Genomic DNA, 25,507 nt, shown 5'->3' with positions numbered 1-25,507 from the left:
AAATAGAAGGACAAACAAACTGCTTGGGTGTTTTTGCTCTTGTTTTTTCTTTTTTGGCCACACCTGCAGCATGCAGTGTTCCTGGGCCAGGGATCGAACCCGTGCCACAGCAGCAACCAGAGCCACAGCAGTGACAACACTGGATCCTTAACCCACTGAGCCACCAGGGACTCCCTAAAGTGCTTGTTGTGTGCAGGGACTCAGGGATTATGCGCTGAGGCCCACTCAGGGTTAGGTACCCTCTGGGGCTGTTTACTCACTTCTTACCTCTCAAGAGTACAGGGCACTCCTGGAGGAAATCAGTGAGGCAAGCCTGACTGGTAATAAGAATCTGATAATAAAACCTACCAACAATCTATACAGTCACTGAGTCTTATTCAGCAGGATGGAGGCCCTTAATTAAGGGATGGGTCACACGCCATCTGCAGTCATTTCTTCCGCCACTCTCTCCTTTGAATTGGTCCAACCCAAAGATCAGGATGTCCCAGACACCCACGGCTTGTCGTCCTCACCACGCCTACACAGCTTCCTTCCAGAACCCAGGACGAGGAGGACAAATGAGGCAGCCTGGTTCCTTCCTCTGCCTCCCTAGCCATGGAATACAAAGAAGCATTTTCAAAATCCTGCACCAAAGTATAAAACAAATAGCCTGCCCTTCAAGTGCAAGGTCAGGGGCAGCTGCTAGGTCCTCGGAAAGCCAGGACGGGCCTGGGGAAACCAAAGACGGACTCCCGAGGTCCAAGAACAACAAGGTTTCTCAAACCATCCCTTTGCACGACCTAAATGCAGGTTATGCAAATCGCCCCTCTGTGTCCCCTTTCAAGCCTGTGTTCCCACTATATTTAGTAAGCTCATTTTCTTCCCTGGATGCTCCACCTCAGAAAGAGCACTGAAATCTAGTTTACGAACTCCCTGTAGAGATGCTTTGTTCTCATTTGACTTTTCTCAATGACACTTCAGCTTCACCCACAGAACTCGTTAACTACTGGGCTGATAAATGCAGGCTGCCCATTTTACAGATGAGAAAACAAAGGGAGAATGACCTCAGACTGAAAAACTTGGCATTTCACTAAAATCTCCCTAATCAGAGTTAAGAGTTCTCTTTAGGTTTATTTATATGCCTCTTCCTGCCTGACCGTATCAGTTCAGAGACTTTAGTTCTTTTCTTAAAATTTTTATTGAGGTGTACTTGATTTACAATGTTGTGTTAATTTCTGACATACAGCAGAGTGACTCCGTTATGTGTGTGTGTGTATACATAAAGTATGCACACATATAAAATATATACTTTTTCATATTCTTTTACATTTTCACAGGAACTATTGTATAGTTCCCTGTGCTATACAGTAGGACCTCATTGTCTGTCCACCCTATACACTAATTTGCCTCTGCTAAACCCAAACTCCCCATCCTTCCCTCCCCGCAACCCCCTTCCCCTTGGCAACCACAAGTCTCTTCTCTATGTCTGTGAGTCTGTCTCTGTTCCATAGATAGGTCTGTTCGTGTTGAATTTTAGATTCCACATATGTGTTATCATACAGTATGTGTCTTTCGCTTCCTGATCTTTCTGACTTACTTCACTTAGCATGATAATCTCTAGGTCCCTGGAGACAGACATCAGTTCTAACTCATCTTTGGGAAGTAGGATCCATCCACCATTGACCATGATCTGCCACCCACTCCTAGGGAACGCCACTTTGTGATCTAGCAAATAGCATGCTTTGCTGTTCCGGAAGGGCTGCCTATAAAAGAGAACCTGTGAGCAATCTCTTCGTTGTGAAAATAATCACCCCCTCATTTACCAGCTGACAAGAAGGAACCTCAGGGAACATTTAACCATCCTCCACACCTTGGAGATGAGGTTAAACCCGCAGAAAGATCTAGAGGTGGTGTCTCCACACTGCTATGAAACCCAGGCCCCAGAGCGGGGCACACAGCACCAAGAGCACAGCGAGCCACTCACCAGGGTTTACTGGCTGCTGAACACGCTGAAATGAGGATTCACCTCTCAACCCAAGGCTATTGCTGTGAGCTCTTTAGGGTGGTCCCAGAATCTCCACTTTGGCTCTGCAGCGTCACCATCAACAGCCCCCACGGCATTCATTCAATAAATATTTATCAAGCATTTACTATGTATCAGATGCCGCACTAGATGTTGGGGAGACAGCAGACTTCCAGATCCTGCCTCATGGCTCTTAAATCAGTAGGGGAAACAAACATCAAATAACTGATGCCACGAATGCTGCTTACACTTGTTAAAAGGGCAGAGGGTGGTGAAACCACATGCAGGGCTACACTGGAGACCTGACCCCCGGGTACCATCAAGATGAAGAGGGAGGGGTCTGGGCAACAGGGACAGGGAACAAACAAAAGAGAGATCAAAAGCAAGAACAGAGCGAAAGCCAGGAACAAGAAGGCCCTCTGGACTTGACAAATCTGAAAAGTTAAAAGAAGAGAAAAAAAAAAAAAAAGATGTGTTCCCTGGTGGCCTACCAGTCAAGGATCTGGCATTGTCACTGCTGTGGCACCAGTTTGATCCCTGGCCCAGGAATGTGCACATACCACGAGAGCAACCAAGGGGAAAAAAAGTTAAAAGTAGTGGAGTTCCTGTTGTGTGGCTCAGCGGTAATGAACCCAACCAGTACCTATGAGGACAAGGGTTCAATCCCAGACTTCAATCAGTGGGTTAAAGATCCAGCATTGCCGTTCGCTGTGGTGCAGGTCACAGATGTAGCTCAGATCCTGAGTTGCCATGGCTGTGGTGTAGGCTGGCAACTGTAGCTCCCATTTGACCCCTAGCCTGGGAACTTCCACATGCCGCGGGTGCAGCTCTAAAAAGCAAACAAAAAAGAAAAAGAAAACTCGTGTAGCCAGGAGAGTCAAGGAAAGGGTGAAATTATAGGAGATCAATCTCTAGGTTTAGAAAGGGGAACAGTGATCCCAGCCACCAGACCCCTGGCCGAAAGCAAAGCTTTCACTGGAATACCTGCAAGAGGCAAAGGTGCCACAGTAATTTCAAACAAGTCAGAGGTGTGGGTTTGAGTCTTGGTCTCCTTGATTTACTAGCTACAAACCTGCAGGTACGTCCCTTCGCCTTTCTGAACCTCAAGACACTCAAATGTGAAATGAGAATAATAAGTCCTACCTACCCAATTTTATAGGACCACGATTAAAATCAAATGAGACGTCATCCATGGGTATATTTCATAAACTTCAAAAGGCTAAAGACTTGCCTCATGTTAGCACTCTCATCTTTATACCAAAATAAACCATCCTTCACAAAACAGCTGTGCATAAAAAACTACCGTGAGCATCAGCAGGACTGGACCACTGCGGCCCAAGAGCAGGAAGGAACAATGGGTACACGGTGATGAAACATGGCACATCCGGGTCAAGTTCTAAGGTCGGTCATGGCCACACCCTGTGCTCAGGCAGCTTTTCCCTCCCTCCACACCTAGAATCCAAAACCTGGAGAAACCCAAGCTCCAGTTCCCAAGGCTCCAACACAGATGTGGCTTCGATTTCTAGCACATTCCCCGCCCCGAGGGGAAAGCATTTACATGACATCCCAGAACCAAACACTCCGTGACCTCCCCTTCCCAGTGGGCTCTGTGCCACCCTGTGAGAGGAGCCAGTGGACAGGAGGGCACCGCAAACCCCACTGCAAGGCTGACCTCCACCCACAAGATGTTCAATGCCTCTCCTACTAGGGGGGTCGGCGGAAGCCCCTCAGGCGCCCCCTGCCAGCTTAACTCCCCAGGCCTGTGACGATAGCTCTTCACCTCCACCCAGCACTCCACCTCCACTCCTGACTTCTCTAAAGATCCGAGGCCTAGTTTCTGCAGTAACCCCTGCGTTGCCTGCAGCAGCAGCACCCCTGGCCAAATCCAGCAAACCACGTGCTCAGTTAGCACATGGTTTTTTTAAGAACTACGCAGTGAGAGAACTCCAGGGAACTAAATATATACAGATGAGCTAAGTTATAGGTACACAGTCTCATGTTACTCAATTAATTGAGCAGAGGCTTAAAACATTTCAAGTCTCTTCCAAACACTGCCCCAGTTTCCCAGGCCACTCACCCACCTCCATCCTCAGTCCCCACGCCCCACCGCCGTCATCTGCTTCCTCCACAGGGATCCTGGGGCAGGCCTTCTCCCCACGTCCCTGGGGTAGACCCATGTGGAACTGTCTTCCCTGAATCCTCTGGGCTAACAGGAACAGGGTCCTTTACTATCCGGGCCCCTGTCCCATAGATGGCTCATCTCACAGACACCCACCAGAGGCTCCCCATTGAAACAGTCCCTAAATTAGTCTTTTTCCCAAGGTTGTTTTTAACCCCAGGCCTCCAAGTGCCATCAGCTTGTCTAGGCTAATCCCAATTGCTTCTGGGCACAGAGGTTTCACCCTGTGAAAAGTCTCATCATGACACTATTCAGCTCCCAGCCCATCAAAGTAGAACAGCTCAGTACCAATTTAACATGTCAAAATCCCTGTTCTGGGCCTGTCCAAGGGCTCACGCCCTCGTTTATTTTATGTAAGAACCACCCTAGCCATCGTCCCCCCTTGGATCCAGTTACTTGAGAGCAGACGGTTTCTACGCAACAGGCTAGCCTCTTCTCTAAATAAAAGAAGCAATATAGGCTACCTTCCTCATTTAAAAATTTTAAAAGGAGGGAGGGGAATAATAAACCACCGGTTTCCCCACACAGCACAAAACACGGATGATATAAGCACATCTTTTTATTGCCCTTGTCTGCCACTCCGATTTGGGACATAATCACATCAGCCAGCCTTTCTGAGCATCCGTAGCTGAGTTTTTAATCTCATTCAGGGGGCTGGAGATAAATCATCATGAAGGGTCCCGATTGCCGAGCTGAGCACCCGCAGCGGCAGAGACAGCAGCGGCATGCAGGGTCAGGGGGCCAGCAGGAAGGTGGGGGGGGGGTGCCCAGGCCCTGGTGAAGACCACCCGCCCTCCACTGTCTGTCTTCATGCCAGCCTGCAGGGCTGCAGGGACGGAAGGCAGCCCCGACTGCAGCGAGCTAAGACAACAAACGGGAAGCGAAGGGCAGGGTGGGAAGATGGCCCTTCCTGACTAAACAGATGTAAGGGATCTGCCCACCACACGCCCCAGACAGGTGGGCTGTCTGCACAAGGTCAGGTCAAAAGCAAAGGCACAGAGGTCAGTCTTTAGGCCCAAGTCCCCGATGGGAGGGGACAGCTCTGCAGAAACGGCCACTAAGATGAACGGGGCACCCCCGGCCTCCTCCACAACCCCCTGATGCAACCGTGCCCAGGAAAGAAAGGCCATGGACTCCCGCCACTCAACCCCGCAGCCAGCAGCCGCCAAAACCTGGGGTTCAGACAGCAGCCTTCAACCCTCGCTTTCCCTCCCCTGTTTGTGCTAGAAACAAAGGCAGGCCTTGCGGTAGCCAGGGCTCCTCTCCTGGGTGGAGCAGCCACTGCCAGGCAAACCCCTTAAAGCTATGTCCACGGGCCACGTGTGGCCATTTAAACTTAAATGTAAGTTGATTAAAATTCAATGAAAGGAAATAAATTCAGTTCTTCGGCCATATCAGGCACATTTCAAGTGCTCAGCTGCCACAGATGGCTAGTGGACCCATGGACCGGCACAGATACAGAATATTCCCATTGTCACAGGAAGATCCAGCAAAGACCTGTCATGAGGCCAAGAAGACAGGCTCTTCCAGTTCCTGGCCAATAGCAATGACATGACCATGGATGTTATCATTACTACATGGATATTACAAAAAAAAAAAAAATCAGGAGTTCCCACTGTGCTACAGCAGGATCAGGGGTGTCTTGGGAACACTGGGACACAGGTTCGATCCCTAGCCCAGCACAGAGGGTTAAGGATCCAGCGTCGCCACAGCTTCGGCTTAGGTTGAGACTGTGGCTCGGATCTGATCCCTGGCCCAGGAACCCCATAAGCCATGGGGCAGCCAAAAAAGGGGGAAAAAAAAAATCAAACAAACAAAATTACCTAATAGATAACAGAATTTTGTAATTACTTTTAACTGCCTATTGGAGTCATGATTGTTACAAAGTCCTATTTATATGGAACCCATCCCAAAATGCACAAAGCATTCCTCGTGCTACTGAGGGTCTCCCAGTGACATAGGATGGAACCCAAATCTTGATGGTGAGCAGCAGCCCATCTGCCTCCTCTGATTTATAGGATCATCATCCACTTCGATGCCAGAAGGCTGCCCAGGCTGCCTCTTCCAAGGCCCAAGGTTCACAGGTCGATAAACCAATAAATTAGGTCAAAATTAACTGCGGCTCATTTTAAACTGAGGGAAATTGATTTTTGCATCTACGTGGCTGGACTGAATATGCCATGTGCCAGTGGACTCGGGTGTACAATGCACAGAAGGTTCTGTGCTCAACAAAGAAAATGAACGCCTCAGCCACGTAGCCCAGACCCCTCCGCTTTAATATATTTCTATGCAGTGAACTCTCAAATGGTCTGAATTATTGTCAAAAATTCTAAACTCCAAACTGGCTTTTGCTAGCACACTTATGCCAGCCATTTTGCATATCAGCTGCCCAAAGAATACAAACTCATTTTAACATTCACCTAAGCAAAATTTAATGAGGAAGGTAAACTGATGCTTTAAAAAAAAAAAAGGCTAGACGTTCCTTGGTGGCTCAGCAGTGTTAAGGATCCCCCATTGTCGCTGCTAGCTTGGGTCACGGGTAAGGCATGGATTCGATCCCTGGCCCTGGAACTTCCACGTGCTGTAGGCGTGGCCAAAAAATAAAAAGACTAAATAAATACATAGCAAAGGCAAATAGGTTAGTTTTTAGATTTCCTGCTCTCCAGGTTATTTGTATGTTCCTATGCCTATTCATTACAGTGGACAGTGCAAGACTGGCTCTATCGATCTCTAAACCCTGGGATTAAACAACCACAATACAAAGAGGACTGTCATCCCTCAAGAGGAAAAGACCAACATACGACTATGCAATATGTTCCTACAACATCCACCTTTTGCAGTAAGATGTTAGTTGCCATTAGGTCTCAAAGCAATTTATTACACATACTATTCACTCCATTTTACAGAATATAAAGAAAACATTCTCGAAAGGAACAGGCGTGCAAACAAAGATCCGCGACCTCTATATTCTAATGTTCTCACAAACCTGGGCTCTACATCTTTGGGGTACCTTTCCAACTACCAAGAGAACCTGTAGGAACCCTCAAAGAAAATTATATTTCTCCCCTGGTCTGGGAAAAGTAGCAATCTATTTTATACTGTGACACTTCAGGTAACACCCTTCCAACTGACAGTCATAACACCATACAGATATTTTGGAGCCAGAGTTAATTTCACTATTCATGATATCAGGGATGATGATAACAGAAAGCCACTTCAAGTTTCAAAATGTATGCCCACACATGGCATAGACATGTGTGGACCATTTTTGAAAGGATATACAAAAACCTGATGACCGTGGCTGTCATCTGGGAAGGGACACTGAGTGAATGAGGACCCATGAGGGACGGAAATGTACTTCTCAGTACATATTCATTCATACAAATATTGTTTTATAAACATGTATTATTTACTGAAGCCTAGATAAACAGATTGGATGGCTTTTCATATCCTCCCTTTCATGCTCCATCTCCTCACTCCTCTTCCCTGGGTTCTGCTCCTCCCACCCCGTCCACTTCTCAAAGCTCCACCCACCACGCCCCATCAAGATGCTATTAAATAGTGGCCAGAGACAGAGCCAAGAACTGTGCCCAAGGCCAAGCAAGACGAGGAAGTTTTCCAAGGTCACACCTTTATCAAGCCAATCCAACATGCCAAGCAACCCTTCACCTACATAGAAGTCTACCTGAAACCTCAAACGCTCTGCCTTCTCGTCTTTTGGAAGCATACAGGTCAAATGTCCTAACTTCAGAATCAACCAGCCAATTCTTTTCCAAGCAAGTGTATCGGACGCGAATCTGCCCCAAAGAGATCTAAAGCTAAACCGTCCTCCACCCCCAAAGGACGCTCTTTGTGTGGGGGATTGTGCTGTAATAGACACTTTATTTTCAGTTTCAAATCAGGACACTGAATACTCCCTGGCCTCTAAAAAGCAGGAATTATGAAGAGAGATCTCATTGGAAGGAAAATAAACCTGTAAATCCTGTTAGGCTTTGCGCTTCATTCCAAAGGATTTTTCCCCAAAACAATAACCATTAGCAATACCACCACAGCCCTAAAAGGGAGCATTCTGTACAAAAGAATCCCAGCTCTTCGTTCAAAATAAACCTCAGAACAGCACAGGAAAATCAGGGTTCCACGACCCACATCCTGAACCAACTCATCTGCACTCTCTGTCTGTGAGCTCGCCACTGTCCTCCTCATATATACCTTTTCCATAACTTGGAGGGACTTCCCACCCCTCAGGCCTCTCTTCTTCCAGATGAGCAGTCAGGCCACAAATATTCATTAAGGGCCTCCCAAGTGCTAGGGACACAGAGAAGGGACTTGATCCAAGAGGCAAACAGGGAGATGAAACAGGTAAACAAGCAATTAGAACACAAGGCAGTAAGGGCTATAACCAAGTTTTTGAGAACTCTTCCCATCAGAGCCTGGGAATAAATACTGAGAGGTATTCCTTGGATGCTGAGGAATGGAATGGGGGTTTTGCAGGCAGAGGCAGAAGCAGGGGAAGACCATTTGAGGCAGAGGAAAAAGCAGGTGGCCCGGAGGCACGGAGCTGACACAAAACCAGAAGAAATTAGGTGTAGCAAAAATGCTGAAAACCCCTTTCTGGGACCTGGCCTTTTTTAGAGGGGATGCAGCTAAGTCTAGCCTACTCCATAGGTTAGCAGAGCCAGGGAAAAAGAACCGGCACTGACTCCAACCCAGGGCTCTTTCTCAGATGCAAAAGCCCTCCTGTTCCCCCTCCCTGAAGCTGGTGGCCTGAACATCACCCCTGGGGCTTCTTCCTTCAGGCAGCTTCTGCTTCCAGCCCTAATCTGTGCTGCCAGGCATCCTCTTAACCTCACTCAAAGGTCGAGAGTGGGGAGCTGCAGAGTGTCTGAGCCCACCAACCCTTTATCCCTCCATCTCCCATGCCTCCCATGGCAGACAACCCACTCCCACCCCACTGAAGACCTGCGGCTGGTTCTATAGTGCCCATGTTTCCTCATTTCCTGTCCATACGTTGACATGCCTGTCTTTGCACCTGCTTCATCACCTCCTCAGATTATAAGCTTTCTGAAAACAGGGATGAAAACCTTCCCCCACTATCGGCACCCCCATCTCTATACAGAATCACACTGAATTCAAGGGACACTAAAGGAAAACATTGCAATTCCTTGCATTTAAAAGTTAAAGGGTGGGGGTTGAGGGGAATATAAAGTGGGAAACTGGCTTAGGGCTGGCTAGAAGCAGAACGGTCATATAATTTAGAGTCCGCATCCTGACATCATTGCAGGTGAACACAGTACTTCTCATAACCAACAGGGACAACGTATACAACAAGTCTGTCCCCGGGAAAAGAGAGGCAAATGGTCACCTTTGCTAGAAAGATCATTTCAAAAGGATGGGAGGCCCTCCAGAGCTCCAAGAAGGACCAGTCAAACACTTTCAGCCACTGATTTCTGTGTTTGCAGTCTGAAAGGTCTGCACCAGACAGGGCTTGTGGCAGAAAGCCCAGGACCAGGAAGTCCTTCCTTCTATCCATCTCAAATCCTTACAGATTCAAGTTAATCCCACTTTTATTAACCTCAGGGCAACTGAGAACAATGGCACAGAGGGGCAGCCTTACAGAAGAAAACCACTGCTCAGTGTCCTCACCGGTGGTAGGAATTCCTCATTATGAGTCCAATTCCAACCTTCCAAGGAACCGAACTCAACTCAACCCAATTTCTGGCTGTCCCAGAAATATAAAAGCTGAGGGGTTTTTTCACGGAGAACACAGTTCATCTTCAACTGGCCCCAAATCCCCAGGACCTTTTGCAAACCTGACCCAAGGAAGAAATGACACCTGTGTGCATGTTTTCTTGCATATTTTCAAGCAGCCTATAGTTGGGACGGACCTGAGCCCTGGAAGGGATCCTCTCTGCTGCTCCCCACCCCCAGCCCCCAGAAAGCTGACTCAAACCCAAGCAGAGCTGGGCTGACTGGGGAGACTCGACAAACAAGGGAGCCTCTCTTCCTCCCTCCCCCAGCCTCCATCAGGATGCTGGAGTCCCTGTGGAGAGCAAGGACCTTGCTGACTTCTTTCAACAATACAAAAAAGAAGTTTCAGATGGGGGTGGGGAGGGAAACAAGGATCTGGACCCACGAGGGAGCCAAACAGGCAGGCTCCAGCAGCCCATGCCCACCAGCAGTTGCATGCCCCCTGGCATACACACTTGCCCAGGGGGTGATGATAGATGGAAGTCAAAAGCTCGCATCCCCTCACCTCCATTCCTACCCCCTCCCTTACCATATACATTTTATTTCAGAAAGGAGTTACTGAAAAAGCACTGTATAAAGAGAGAGCCACTATTTGATCCCTTAAAGGTCGCTGAGACAATGCAGACAAAACCTAAAGAGCAAGCAACTCTGCCCCACATGACCTTGGGCTGGCCACTTCACCTTTCCCAGCTTTGGTGGCTTCATCAACAAAATGACACAATAGGCTAAGATGGTTTATAATGTTCTTCTTCGTGGCTCCAAGGGTTGAACATTTAACTCTGTGTATTTCCTGAAGAAATGGCTAATGGAAAATCAGTGAGCAGACACAGAACCTCAGGCTAATTTTTTTTTTTTTTCTACTCTAAAAGGAACGTTTTGACTCTAGAAATGTGTAATTCACCACCTCCACTGGTGCCCCCACTTTCTAGTTTTGCTGATGTCAATCTCAACCACAGGACTGGCAGTCTCCTGAGGCAATAACACAGTCAAATTAATTTCGCCAATGCTGATACTAACCCACAAACCAGTCTGCAATTGCCGGCAGTAAGTCCGGCCATAAAAGTGAAATTCATATTACTTATGATCTAATAAACCCATTGCCTGGATAGAAATAAATCACTTACTGAATAACAATGCCCACCAAATTCTTAGTCTTTCAAATCCCCAAGTATCACGTGGGATGTTACTGTCCAAAAACAAAGTCAGTATTTGGGGGAAGGGGGTGGTGGGGCATGGAATGGATAGAATCTCACCATCCCTACTTGCCCCCCCCCAAAAAATTAGCCCTTACACACACACACACACATACACACACACACACCCCTCTTGCTTTGACTGTACCAACAGAGTCAAGCTTTTGGGTTTGCCCACCTTAATGGTGGTTAAAAATGTTAAGTGTGGAAACCCCCTCCTCTGACTGTTCTGGGTAAATGTACTGCTACTGCAGGGTGCTCGCCGCCTCCGCAGCCAACTGATGATACACTAAAGAAAGCCCGTTTTTATCCACACGTAAAATGAGGCTGCACCCCTCCGATACCTGCCAGAAACTCCACCGGTGAGCACACACCATGGGGAAACAGGCAGTGCACCCCGCGAGTGCCCTGGAATCCTTGGCTAAAATCGACAGGAAGGAGGAAAGATCAAGGCGATTTAAGTGCTGATGGTTGTACTCAAGTGAGGAAGGGAAAAAAACAAACGCCAGCCAGGAAGTCCCAGCGGTGCCTGCACCTGGGAAGCGACAGCCAAGGATGGATGCGGGGGTGCGGCAGCGCAGGGAGAGAAGAGAGCCGAGGGGAGCCGGGGGGGGCGGCCGCTCACCTGTCCGTACACCTGGATGGGCTCGGGCTGCAGGGCAGCGCTCCGTTTCCTCCGGAGCGGCTTCTCGTCCGCCCCCCGGGGCGCCCCGTGCGCCCCCAGCCGCAGCTCACGCGGGTCGCCGCGCACCACGAGGAAGCCCCGGTCCTGGGGCCCCGGCGCGCGGCCGCCGGGCAGCGTGTACGGCCAGACCTCGCCAACAGCCCCGGGCGGCAGCAGCGCCATCAGGATGAAAAGGAAGGGGAGTCGCGACTCCCTCCTGCTGCTCCGTGTCGCCATGTTCGGGCGAACGCGACCGCAGGTGGCGCCGCCGCCAGGAGAGAATGTGCAGCGCGAGGCCGGGACGCCGGCCGGGCCGGGGCCGCGCGCGCCGCTCCCGGGGCTCCAGGCCGCCCCGCTGCGCCCGCCGCCGCCGGGTCCCGCTCCGCTGGCGCGGCGCCGTCACGTGGGAGGCTCGCCGCCGCGGCCCCTTCGCGCACTTTCTCCGCTGCGGCCCCTCCCCCACGCGGGGATGGGGAAGTCAAGGCAGCGAGCGGCACGCGGCCGCGTACCCTGGCTGGCGCTCCTCCTTGTCCGTCAGCCCTGCGGCAATCGAGGGTCGCGCGGGGCTCGCCCGTCCTTCCTGGAGTTCTCGCCTCCTCTGCCCCGTCACTTCGAGGTCGACCTCAGCCGCGGCCAGTCTGCTTTCCTGACTGCACAGTGCCCTGTCCCGCCACACGATCACCTCCCCCCGCCTCCTGCCGCATCCCCACCTCCAGGGGAGCGCCGAAGCCGGAGACAATTAGCTCAGAGGACGCGGCAGGCGCATTAGAGTCCAGATGAACCCGCCCCCATGGTGGAACGCACATAGTTTGAATTACTCTGGGCACCAAAACTGCCCTTGATCAAGCTAAACTGCCCCTGCCCAAGCATAGTAAATATACACCCTGCACAGAGGCAGTAAAAGCAAGGGCACGTCTGGCAAGGGACTCGCCACACCTGAAAGGTCCCACAGTTGCACAATGGTTTCTTACAGGAATACCTGCACAGGACACACAGCTCCCAGCACAGTGGCTTACTTGTGACCCACTCCTGGGTGACTGATCCCTGGGCCACCCCACCTCAACCCTAAAATGGACACACACACACCAGTCCCTTCAGCCCACAGCCAACCCTGCTGCAAGTCCAAGGTGGGTAAGGCTCGCCACTGGGAACAGGAGGGGCAGACATCTCAAAAGTCGGGAGGATAGACTTTCAGTTATCCCTGCTTGCAGCTTGAAGATCCAGACCTCTTTGAACCACAAGGAGATAAAACTGTGGTTGGAACTGCAGAGGCAAACCCAAGGTCAATATTTTTTCTGCAGGTTTGTGGGAAGAGCCAAGCCCTGTCTACTCTGGCCTCCTCTGTTTTTATGTTTCACTGTGCTCTGGACTCACACCCTGGTTTTTGAGGAGACGGAGGAAACAGGACTGAAGGAGAGACTACTTCTAGAGTTCATGAAAGCCTGTGGTTTAGAGGGAAGAGAAGATGGTCAGTTCGGTTCCCCACAATACTCCTCATCCTACACCCCCCAACCCCCCACACCCTCATCCCCGCCTCTCCAGTTAACAGACCTTCCCCTAAGTAGCACCATACTTGGTGACAACCTGCCAAAGGAGAGATAGCCTTTGCTGACTCCCTAAATCCAGCCTTCTCCCTCCCTCTCCCACCCCATGCCAGACTTGCTGGGGACATGGCCTCAGCTCCTGAAGTCCCCCACCTCCTCGCACCCCTGCCTTTCTCCCCCATCCTTTCTGTCCGTCTCAACATAATCATAGAAACACCCAGTTCTCCCTGCCAAGCAAATCACTTATCCTCTGGGAAAGCCAATGAGCCACTGCCAGCCCTCATTCCTCCTCTAGACCAGCTGCCTTGTCAGTAGCACCTTACCAGGTTGTGGACCACCCTGTCCCCCAGCCCACCCCCAAGACCAACAGCAAAGCCTGTCAGCCCCCATTTAACCCCCAAGGGGTAATGAGAAGAACACGGCTGGAGGCAGAACACCCAGCAAATGGTTCGATTATTGTTTATTTCAACATATATTTAATGAGAACCTTTTCTACAAAAGCAAGCCTCAAGAGTCCCAGCAGAAAACATGTGCCCCCTAAGTGTGGATTTAAAGACAGGGAGCTGCTTTTTCCACACAAGCCACTGGCTTGAGGTTCGGATAGCAATTCTCAGGGAAGAATTAGGAGGGCATGGCCAGCTACTTGCTGATTTTGATTTGCACTGTGGATGCTGGAGAACTGGAGAGAATGCTCAAACATGGCTAATTTACTCCTTGAAAGCCCTCCTCTGTAATCATTATCTACCCTCCAAGTTGTTCACAGGTGGATAATCAGCAAACCCTGAGACTGTATGATCCTCATAACCACAGAGCATGGTGGGAAATGCACTGAATTTTGAGTCAGAAGGTCCACTTTCTAACTTTGGGGAGCTCAGTCTCAGAGCTTCAGTTTTGTCACCTGCAAAATAAGGGTCTTGATCCCAGCCTCTCGCACAGAACTGCTGAGAGTATCAGAGGAGAGAATGTATATAAAAACAAAATTTCCACCTGAATTGTGAAGGCCCCTCATAGAAGTATTGTACACAAGTGGCATTAGAAACATGGATTCTAGTCCTGCTTTGTAGCTAAGTTACTGTGTGCTTTTTGTCCTGGTCATCTGGTCTCTCTGGGCATTGATTTCTTCACTTGTAAAATGAATAAGGACCTTGTAGCCCTGACCAGTCTTCATCCCTTCAGGACCCCCACCTGGGCATGAGATGGGAGCAACCACAGGCCAGGGCACCCAGGATAGGGATCGCAGCCGAATTGTGCAATTGAGCAGGATGTTCCTCCCAGCTTCAAAACCGGATCTGGGTTTGTAAACAAGCCACCACTTCCCCCCAAGCCTCCCAAACAACATCAGCATTGGGTGGGAATGTAGACCAAGAAAAGCAGGATCCCCATCCCCTGCGCCCCTACTTGCATGGCCTTATTCTTGATGCTGCCCAAGGTCAGGAGGGAAATCAACATGTGTGGGAATTTTATTCTAGACTGCTGTGTATAAAAACTCTTGTGCCTAGGGTCAGACTTTAGATGACCCTCCTCTGTCCTTCTGCCCCATCTAGGCCATTTTGAGCTAGAGCTGGAGAGGGGGCTAAGGAAAAACCACCGAGAGGTCATCGATGTCCCACATTTTATCCAGATGGAGTCACAGGTAAAATAGCAACACGGACCATGAAGATGAAGCGGGGAGGAAAAATCTCAAAGACCCCCCTCCCTCTCTCCCTCCCCCACCCCCCACTTCCCTCCTTCCCCCATGGCCTTCCCTACTGCTGAGATCTCTCTGCTCACCCTCCCTCTCTGCCCAGTGTGTGGCCTGACCAACGTCTGTGCATCCTTCAGTTTCTAAAAGTTCTCCCTCCATGGAGTTCCCTGGTGGCTCAGCTCGTTAAGGATCCACCATTGTCCCTGCTGTGGCCCTGGTTGCTGCTGTGTTATCAGTTCAGTCCCTGGTCCAAGAACTTCAGCATGCCATAGCCAAGGCCAAAGAAAAGAGAGAGAGGCCTCCTTCTGCACTTAGCCTAGGATACACCACCTTGCTTCTTAGAGCAAGGCTTTAAGTCCCATGCAGTCTTGGATACCTTCTCTCTGGTCCCATTACTTATTTAATCTCATTTTCCTCTTAAAACTACAAGCAGCAGGAGGGCAAAACCAGGTTCTCCTTGCTCTAGTCTACACTCCCAGTGATCCTGGCGTGTAGTGCTCAGTGCTCAGTGACATAATATGTATACGAATGATGGGAGAAGTCATCCCCGGGGCCTTGTGAGGGTTGGGGGGTTGTCATGGGACAAAGACAGCTGAACCTCAGAGCCTGACCATCATCGGCCCTCCACCACTTCTTCCTCCCAAAGCTGCCCCGCCAAGTCACAACCAGACCTCTGAGTCCCTGAAGCAGAAAAGGGGCCCACCCTGCACGGCTCGGTGTGGCAAACTTTACCCCCTTTCCACATCACTTTAGTCAAGTAACTGCCGTTTACTTGACCAGCCAGCGTAAGCTAGAAATACCCTCCAGCCCCAAAGAAATAATTTTCTCCCCCCACTGCTGCTGAAAATGCCTCTTGTTAAGGCAAAGTCCAGGGGAACTGACAAGGTTTATAATACAGATGCACCCAGAACAGAACAAGTAACTTATGATTCTCCCTCTTGAATACATTAAATTCAAAGAGGAGGTTCTGAAAATAGTAGTAACTTACTTTCGCACAGCAGTGACTTATATTTGCATTATAACAGCATTGTCTAACAGATTTCATCTCATAGCAACGCTTTAGGGGGGCCAGCGCTGGGATTATCAACGCTCCATTTTTACAGATTTTTGAGAATGAAGGCTCAGGAGGAAGGACTTGGCCAAAGTCACGTCGTTGGGAAGGTCTAGGCCCAAACCGAGGTTCTCTGACTTTTTCTATGTCTGATATCCCCCTCGGAAAGAGAGAAGAGCTGGTGTTTCAAGTCCTGGGTGGGGGGGTTGCAGAGAGAACCGGGATGGGACAGAAAGGAGAAGACAGGTGCCAAGTCCTCACCTCTCAGGACCTGCTCTAACCCTCCATGAACCAACCCCGGGCGCCTAGCCAAGGCAAGATGCTCAAGCCGAGAGTAATGTTACATGGCTCACGGGTCAGATCCTGTTCTCTCTGATTTTCTTGAAGATAAATGGAACGAGGGATTTGGTTTCCATTTTTCAGAAAAGGGATTTGGGTTGAACACCTGTGAAGGAATGCAGGTTTTAGAGACTTCCCTCGTGTTTTGATTCCACTGCATCCCCTGGGCGTCTGGCCTCTGTCTCTCAGACACTCAACTTCTTGAGTTTAGGTAACAACAGCGTGTTTAGATCTTTCTCACAAAGGCTGTGAAGATCTGGAAATTTCTTTTTTTGGTCCTTTTAGGGCTGCACCCATGGCATATGGAAGTTCCCAGACTAGGGGTTGAATTGGAGTTGAAGCTGCCAGCCACAGCAACATGAGATCCGAGCTGTGTCTGTGCCCTACACCACAGCTCACAGAAATGCCAGATCCTTAACCCACAGAGCGAGGCCAGGGATCGAACCCTCATCCTCATGGATCCTAGTCAGGTTGGTTACCACTGAGCCATGGCAGGAACTCTCTGGAAATTTCCTTACTGATATATAGAGAGAAGGACTGAGCCTTCAGCTGGTAGACAATGGGGAATTATCTTCTTCCCCAGGAAGAGAATGGGACTCACCTGCTGGAGTTTGGAGTGAATGGGAGGAGTTAAAGCTGGAGACTCTGAAAGCTTCTGAATAATTGCATATCAAAGGCTTGTGTATCCTTTCCTTGGAGTCCTGGCAATACAATAACAGGGAGCACAGCTTTAGGCAGCTGGTAGTCAGGCACCACCCAACTTATAGGAAAGGATTTCCAAAAGCATGGGATGCTTTAGCTCAACAGATGCCCTTAAGTAGTCTGGGAGCTACCCAGACTTGGAAAATAGGCTGGCTGGCTTGCTTTTTGGCCCACCTCTCTTTCTAACAAGGACCTAGGATCCCCAGAAACCCTCCTCCCATTGTCTTTCACCAGGTGGAATGAGATAAAAATAGGAGTTCCTGTTGTGGCTCAGCAGGCTAAGAAGCGACTAATATCCATGAGGATGGGGGTTCGAACCCTGGACTTGCTCAGTGGGTTAAGGATCCAGCGTTGCTACAATCTGCAGTGTAGGTTGAAGACGTGTCTCAGGTCTGGCCCTGCTGTGGCTGTGGTGTTGGCCGGCAGCTGCAGCTTCAATTTGACCCCTAGACTGGTAACTTCCATATGCTGCAAGTGCAGCCTTAAAAAAAGGAAGAAAGAAATTAGATAAAAAATATTCCCCATGCCAGGCATTGTTAGCTCTTCAAATAAAAAGTCACTTCTTCATTCTGCCCAAATTCCCCAGTAGCCACCCCCCCCCAACCCCTGCCACCTTGATAGATGCCTCTCTTGAGAATTGTGTTCCATTACAGCAGCTATCTTGGTACTTACCTCTTTTTCTAAATTATGATTGGGTCTTTGGACCTATTCTCCAGCTTTGTACTTAGGTATCTATCCAGGTGAGTTGAAACGAACAGCTGAGGTGAGGGCAGTGGCGACCCTGCCCGCATCCCCACCCCTCACACCCACTGGCAGTTTTGAATCACTGCTCTTGAGAGACACAATTTCTCATTCTTGTGTCCAGGTCAAAGGATGCTGGAAAGACAGCTGAGAGTTCTCTCAGGACCAGGCGAGTCAGCCTCCCAAAGGAGTGAGTCCTTCCCTTACAACACAATTTTAGGTATTGACCTACTGCCCAAGGATGGAGATGATAGGGTACACGTGTCTGTTAAAAAATATCCAGCCACCGCCAGAGAGAACTTGAAGAAAGCTAAAGCAGACATTTGAAGAAAGCAAATAGCGGGAATATGTGAAAACAAGAGTTCCCATTGTGGTGCAGTGGAAATGAATCCAACTTGGAACCACGAGGTTGCGGGTTCAATCCCTGGCCTCGCTCAGTGGGTTAAGGATCCGGTGTTGCCCTGAGCTGTGGTGTAGGCTAGCAGCTGGAGCTCTGATTTGACTCCCTAGCCTGGGAACTTCCATTTGCTGCAGGTGTGGCCCTAAAAAAAAAAATTTTAAAAAAAAAGGCTAAACAAATAAATAAATAAAATTTAAAAACCAACCAACCAAAAAGAAATAGGTGAAAACAGCATTAACTAAACAAGGAAGGCCATTAGGCTGAAGGGGCTCTAAGGCTTTGGTGGCCTTTGTAAAGCAAACCAAAACCTAAGCCCATACTTTTCTTAAGGTTAAGAAATCGAAACCTAAGGACAACCAATCACAAGCAGCTGACTAAGCTTTAAGCTATAGCCAATCAATAATTTCCTTTCTCTGCTTCCTCGCCTTCTCCATCCGTCTTTCCCAGCGCCTGTGACCCAGGGCTCCTCATGGTTTCCAGTGTGGTGCTGCCTGATTTGAATCAATTTTTGCTCAAAGGAACTCTCAAAATATGTCTCATGCTCCAGTTTATCATTTAACAACAGAAAGAGATCTGTTTTGAAAACAAAGATGATCAATGGATTTGGGGAGAGTGAAGCGGGGAAAAATTTCTAGAGAACAGGACCTTTTGAGCTGTGGTCTCCAGTGTGTGTCGGGGGTGGGGCGTAGAGGGGGAGAGGGCTGGAATTGCTGTTTCCAGGAGGATAAGGAAGTTATTTCCTGGGTCTGAAGGGAATGTAGAGCAGCTTCAAGGTTAGAGGGTGGTGGCACAGTAGGGTGTGGGAGCAAACATGTGGGGCGCTGCCCATTGCCAGAGGCCAAGGAGGCAAAGGGCAAGAGAAACCAAGGAGAGTCTTAACTGCGTCAGGACTGTGGTCCAGGGGATTTATGGATGCTGCGCAGCCAGAGCAGCCATTTCACCAGGACCATAGCCTGGGCACCTCATCACCCCTTTGTTCACCTCCTGCTACCAGGAGGCACCTGTTTATCACATGTAGGCTTTTGCACAGGGCACCACACAGATCACACCACTCCCTGTCTGCCATCTTGAAATCCATCACACCGGAAATGTTGCATGGTGTCCTCAGCTTGAGTTGACACCTGTTAAATGATCACTCCACCGGACTCAAAACTGCAAGTGCTTTTAACAAAGCCCTGGATAATTTAATCCTGCCATGAGACATTTTCTCAGAGCCCTTCAACGAATTATATTAAAGTCTTCCTCCACACCCAATACATGACTGAAACTGTGATTAGGGTTTGGATTCTACCAGCAAGTCCACTCAGAGGCCAGTGCATTCTCAGCTGGGGTTTGACACCAAGCCATAGTTAGCCCAACCGCCTCAACGGTTATTTCAACAAGAACTTCAGTGCTAAATTAGCAGTGGATTTTGTGTATGAATTTTCTTTGCATTCTAACATTATGTAAATGAAAAGCTCAACGAAGTGCAAATTAAGACTATTCTTAATTCTAAAAGGCTGCTATTCTGTGATAATGACGCCATGGAATACTTCACAGTCTGCCAAACACGGTGTGTGGTTCCTTATTCGCCTCCCAGCAGGGGGGCACCCACTGTGGCCTCATTTTTCTTCTGCCCACTAAAGTCAGCTCTGACCCTCCACCCCTCTTCCTGCTCATGATTTAATCCTGCCATGGTCATTTAATCACATACACAGAACATGAGGTTGACATGGGAACAGGATGGAGAGACTGGAGGCCCCAGTTTGGATATTAAGGATCCAGCTCACCTGGGTTTATAGACCAGCTCTAGGAGTCCCCACTGTGGCTGAGCGGTAACGAACCCAACTAGTATCCATGAGGACGAGGGTACAATCCCTGGCCCTGCTCTGTGGGTTAAGGATCCGGCTTTGCTGTAAGCTGTGGTATAGGTCACAGACGTGGCATGGATCCCGAGTTGCTGTACCTGTGGGATAGGCCGGCAGCTTTAGCTCCGATTTGACCCCTAGTCTGGGAAATTCTATATGCTGCACAGGTGGCCCTAAAAAAAAATTTTAAAAATACATATATGTATATAAACCAGCTCTGCTGTCAACCTGCGGGGCCATCTTAGGCATCTTCTCAGAGCCTCATCCTCTTCAGCTCTCAATGTTCTGCCTTCCTCTGCAGGTTTAAAGGATGAAGATTGTACATGTCAAGGTTTCGTGGTACATAAAACATAATGATATCTATGGTTAGTATGGAAAATTCAGATTAGGGGTTGTTGCTAAATCATTTTGCCCATTCCACAATTGTCAGGTTTTATTCGGGTTTGTATGTGTCTCATCTACCCAGTGACATGTTGCCATACAAGCAAGTCCCGGGTGTGGTTCAGCCATGCATGCAAATATTTCTTTTTTATTTTTTCACTTTTTCATTTTTTATTTTTTCAATTTTTTTGCTTTTTAGGGCTGAACCTGCAGCATATGGAAGTTCCCAGGCTAGAGGTCAAATTGGGGCTTCAGCTGCCCGCTTATGCCACAGCCACAGTAACATGAGATCTGAGCCGCGTCTGCGAACTACACCATAGCTGGTGGCAATGACAGATCCTTAACCCACTGAGCGAGGCCAGGAATCGAATCTGAATCTTTGTGGATCCTAGTTGGATTCAGTAACCACTGAACCATGAAGGGATTCAAACCATACAAACATTTTTTAGCAAACAGGCACCGTGGCATTCCTGCAGCCTGTTCTTGGAGGCTCTGGGCAGGCCCTGCTCTCGGGCCTTACCTCAACCCCCAAACCCCTTGCAGGATCCACCAAATTCCAGGGAAAATCAGGCAACAGAGTCTCCCTTTAAGCTGAGGGACATGAGACCAGATGAATGATCCCTAGTAAGCACAGCTTTGGAGGTGTTAGCCTGCCGTTTGCTGGAGTCTTACTGCTTGTCTACTTAAGCTCATTCCAGACAACCACATTTCCTAGGCAGCATCCTTTTCCTCAAGGAAAAATTATTCCTGGTGTCCCTTTTGGTAATTCCTGCATCATTGGACTGAGAGTGAGATGATGATATTTCAAGAGCCACCTCTGCAGCCTGGATGCCTGACCAGGACCCTTCAAATGTTAACTGTAAGCCCCTGGTTCGTATTACAATTAACTCATACACGCATACGTGACACTGTTTATTTTAAAGTATTTAAAAGTCAATTATAGGCAAGATGGAAACTGAATAAAACAAGCATCCAGAGAAGAGAGATGTACATTATCGTGATTTACAATAGGAAATATATATTTTGTCTTCATCCCATCTCTAACACAGAGCTCCTAGAGCCCTGTTCCTACGTGATAGTCTCAATAAAGGCGTCTCTTGTCATTTATAACAAGCCCCCTTCAACCATGCCAGAGTTTATGTTAAGGAGGTGACTTTTGGAAAGCCCCTAAGGAGGGGGGCTGGTTGCCATGGGAACCAACCCGGATTAGAGGATTGGAACTTTCAAGCCTACCTCCCTGCCCCCACCTCTGTGGAGGGGAGGGGGCTAGAGGTTAAGTCAACCATGCTTCTGTAATGAAGCCTCCATAAAAACCCAGAAGGATGGGGTTCAGGCAACTTCTAAGTTGGGGCACATGTGGAGATGCAAGAAAGGAGAGAAGGCATGGACACTCTGTGACTTTTGCCCACGCAGTGTCCTCTGCACCTCTCCCAGCTGGCTATTCCTAAATTATATCCTTTTGTCATAAACCAGTAATCCAGTAAGTAAAATGTTTTCCTGAGTTCTGAGCTAAGTAATCAATTTGATTAATTTCCTGTGTGGCAGATTCATCAAACTTGAGGAGGGGGTCATGGGGACCTACAATCTATCACTGATTGGCCAGAAGCACAGGCGACAACCTGGATTTGGGATTGGCATCTGAAGTGGAGGAGGACAGTCTGTGTTCTGAACCTGGGGATGGCGTCAGAACCAGGTTAAATTGTAGGACACCAGCTGGTGTCCCAGAATTGCTCAATGTGTGGAAAATCTGTCTATCTGGTGTCAGAAGTGAGGGAGTATTGCAGCGGAGTGTGAAGTGTAAAGTAACACACACGAGTGTGTTTTTTCTTCAGAACCACAGATTCCCCTTCAGTGGGAATGGTCACACCTGCCATTTATTTAAAAGTCTCAAGCCTAGAGAGTAGAATCCTGAGTGTAGCCAGGGCAGCACCCTAGGACAGTCATTTGCCCTCATCAGGAATTCGTGCCTCTGGAAGGGTCAGCTAGGTCCTCATTAGAAAGCCCAGACTCCAGTGGCAGCTATTACAAGTGTTTTGGTTATTCCCCTCTCAATCAATACAAGTGATTTTTTTAACTCATTAGCATAACAAATGTTAATAATGGATTTTCATTAGTGGCATGTGCATTAGCATAATGAGTCTCAGAAATGGGCTCTGGGTAGTGGATTCAGAAGTATTTAAGACATATGGCTCGTGAAAAAGATTTTACAGACACACCCATTCGTTGCATGAACAGGTGTAGGGATTAAGCTGCCACACGGCAAATTAATCAAACGATTCTGCCATGGGGCTGGCAGAGTCTTGTTCACTGACTCACCCTGTGGGCTTGGGTCTGAGGATTCTGGTTGCCTGTTACCAACAGCTAGGAAAGCACATTCAAGTAAAGTGTGATGAGAGTACCAGAAAGAGAGATGAGAATCGACGTGCCCTGTTACTAATGGATGTGTCATAAATGCCCGCGAGTGTGGCAGAACCTGCTGTGAGATTTGCTGTCATTAAAAGCTGGCAGTGATAGGAGTACGGGGGAGCATGTAATCGTTTGCTAAGGCTGCCATAACAAAATGCCAAAGATGGGGTGGCTGAAACAACAGAAATGTATTTTCTCACGTTCTCGAGCCTTGAAAGTCCAACATCAAGGTGTCAGCAGGGTGGCTTTCTTCTGGCCACTCTCCTTGGCTGGCAGATGAGCGCCTTCTGGCTGTACCCTCATCTGGTCATCCTCTGTGCAGCACACATCTGCCCCAGAGTCTCTTTCTCTTCTTTTCTTTTTGGCTATATCTGTAGCATGAAGAAGTTCCTGGGCCAGGGATCGAACCCAGGCCACGGTGGTGATTCCAGACCACAGCAGGGACAATGCCAGATCCTTAACCACTAAGCCACCAGGAAACTCTACTTCCTGTACTTGTAAGGACACCAGTCATATCGGATAAGGGCTCACCCTAATGGCCTCATTTTAACTGAATCACCATATCTCCAAATATGGTTCCCTTCTGAGATACTGAGGATTAGGGTTTCAATACATAAATTTGCAAGGGGACACATTTCAGCCCCCCAGAAAATCTGTACCAGCTCTAACTTGGTGGCTCCCGTTATCAACCCCAAAGAACTAATGACTAGTCATAGGTTAACTGATTGAAGTCAGTTTTCACATGTGGCTCTAGAATAGTCCTATTAGGAAAGTAGGCTGAGGCTGGAGGTGGCAGGTCCAAGGTTCTCAGAATCAGTGCATGAGTTGTGGCAAACCTTCAGTTGCCTGTCACAGACCCAAAATGGTGGTGGCTCACACAAGACTGGTGTATGTCTCTTTCTCACAAACTGGCGTCTCAGCCTTGCTCCGAAACAGCCAGGTGTAGAGGTTCTTTTCATCTTAAAGGATTGAAATCTTTTTCTTTTTTGGCCTCACTAGAGGCATGGGGAAGTTCCTGGGGCCAGGAATCGAACCCCAGCCACAGCAGGGACAATGCCACATCCTTAACTGCTACACCACCAGGGAACTCCCCCAGGTGCCTGCTTTGTCTGCTTTGTCCATGATGACTCCCAGGCACATCCTCCTCCCAGAAGGCGGGGAGGAGTAAGGGCACAAACCAAAGTACACACATGGCTTCTGCTCACATCCTTGTGGACAGAACATTGTCATATGGTCATACCTACCTGCAAGGGATGCTGGGAGGTAGAGGCCCTATTCTGAGCATGCGTGTGTCTTCTTACAAATCTGATGTTCTCCCCCCAAGGGGAAAACAGTACTGGGGAACAACCAACAGTTACTTCCAAAATGAGAGAGTAGTAACGGAGAGAGCATGGCTGAAAATGCTCTAGTTCTAAAAACATCAACATATTTGCATATTCGGGAGTTCCCATTGTGGCTCAGCAGATCATGAACCCGACATAGTGTATGTGAAGATTCGGACTGATCTCTGGCCTTGCTCAATGGGTTAAGGATCCAGCATGGCTTAGGTTTCAGATGTTTCTCAGATCTAGTGTTGCTGTGGCTGTGGTGTAGGTCAGCAACTGCAGCTCTGATTCAACCCCTAGTCTGGGAACTTTCATATGCCACAGGTGTGGCTGTAAAAAAGAAGAAAAAAGAGAAGAAATATTTGTATATTCATTCGTAAATGTTCAGAGCTGTAGCCACTGAGCAACACCCCCCATCATCTCAGTCACCCTGCCCCTCCCCCAGGATACCATGAACTTCACTCAGAACCAGCAAGTAAAAGATTAATTAATGTCTGGTCCACAGGGGCCTCCTAGACCCTGATTCTGTCCGATGGCTTGTGACTATTCTGACTGATCCATGCCCTTGTCTTTCTGACTTTTAAATATTTCGAATATAACTTGTGGGACAAATATCTGGGAACCATGTGTATATATATATATATATTTATTTATTTATTTATTTGTCTTTTTGCTATTTCTTGGGCCGCTCCTGCGGCATATGCAGGTTCCCAGGCTAGGGGTCAAATCGGAGCTATAGCCTCCGGCCTATGCCAGAGCCACAGCAACTCGGGATCCGAGCCATCTCTGCAACCCACACCACAGCTCACGGCAACGCCGGATCCTTAACCCACTGAGCAAGGGCAGGGACCAAACCCGTGACCTCATGGTTCCTAGTCGGATTTGTTAACCACTGCACCACGATGGGAACTCCCTGGGAACCATATTTTATGAAAAAGTTGAAGAACTAGGGATATTTAACCTAACGTAGAGGAGCTCTGGCAGGGATAACAGCTCAGTCATCATCTCGAAACATAAAATAATAATCACTACCTTTAAATTTTCCTTTAAGTGTCTATTATGTGTCAAGACCTACACTGTGCTCAGTGCTGTATATGTACTGTCGCAAATTCTCAAAGCCATCCTGTATCATGGGAATTATTTTCATTTCATTGAAAAAGGCACTGAAGATCAGAGACACTGAGTTACTTGCAGAAGACATACAACCAGATCAAGACTCAAAGCCCAGCATGTCTAGCTCCAAAAGAGAAGTTTTCTCCCCAGAGCCAAGCTGTCTCCTCTGTGAAAGGGAAAGTAGCCAT

The 25,507-nt window shown here is 48.6% G+C and overlaps 1 protein-coding gene across 18 annotated transcripts in view; it reads right to left on the bottom strand.

Moving 5' to 3' along the window:
* The window catches only part of SORL1 (sortilin related receptor 1), a 218,259-nt gene that overhangs the window by 155,395 nt on the left and 37,357 nt on the right, over window positions 1-25,507 (bottom strand). For 11 of the 18 annotated variants that reach the window (XM_084978368.1, XM_084978367.1, XM_084978364.1 and 8 more), the window contains one exon: window positions 17,006-17,105. The exons of 2 other annotated variants lie outside the window; for them this stretch is intronic. Coding sequence is in view for 5 of the 16 variants with exons in the window: in XM_084978356.1 (XP_084834482.1) it covers window positions 11,748-12,023 (276 nt within the window). In the remaining 11 variants the exon portion in view is untranslated. Of the gene's footprint in view, window positions 1-11,747; window positions 12,038-17,005; window positions 17,106-25,507 lie in introns of those variants that run through there. 5 more of the 18 variants (XM_084978356.1, XM_021063010.2, XM_021063012.2 and 2 more) reach the window with 1 other exon arrangement.

This window comes from Sus scrofa, chromosome 9 (genome assembly GCF_054392235.1).
Source record: "Sus scrofa isolate SSC_HxYL_T2T_F1_AM1 chromosome 9, Sscrofa_HxYL_maternal_Yorkshire_Landrace_v2.0, whole genome shotgun sequence".
In the NCBI taxonomy this organism is placed as follows: Eukaryota; Metazoa; Chordata; class Mammalia; order Artiodactyla; family Suidae; genus Sus; species Sus scrofa.
The sequence above is the reverse complement of the archived record's forward strand: the minus strand, read 5'-3'. Positions and strand labels throughout refer to the sequence as shown.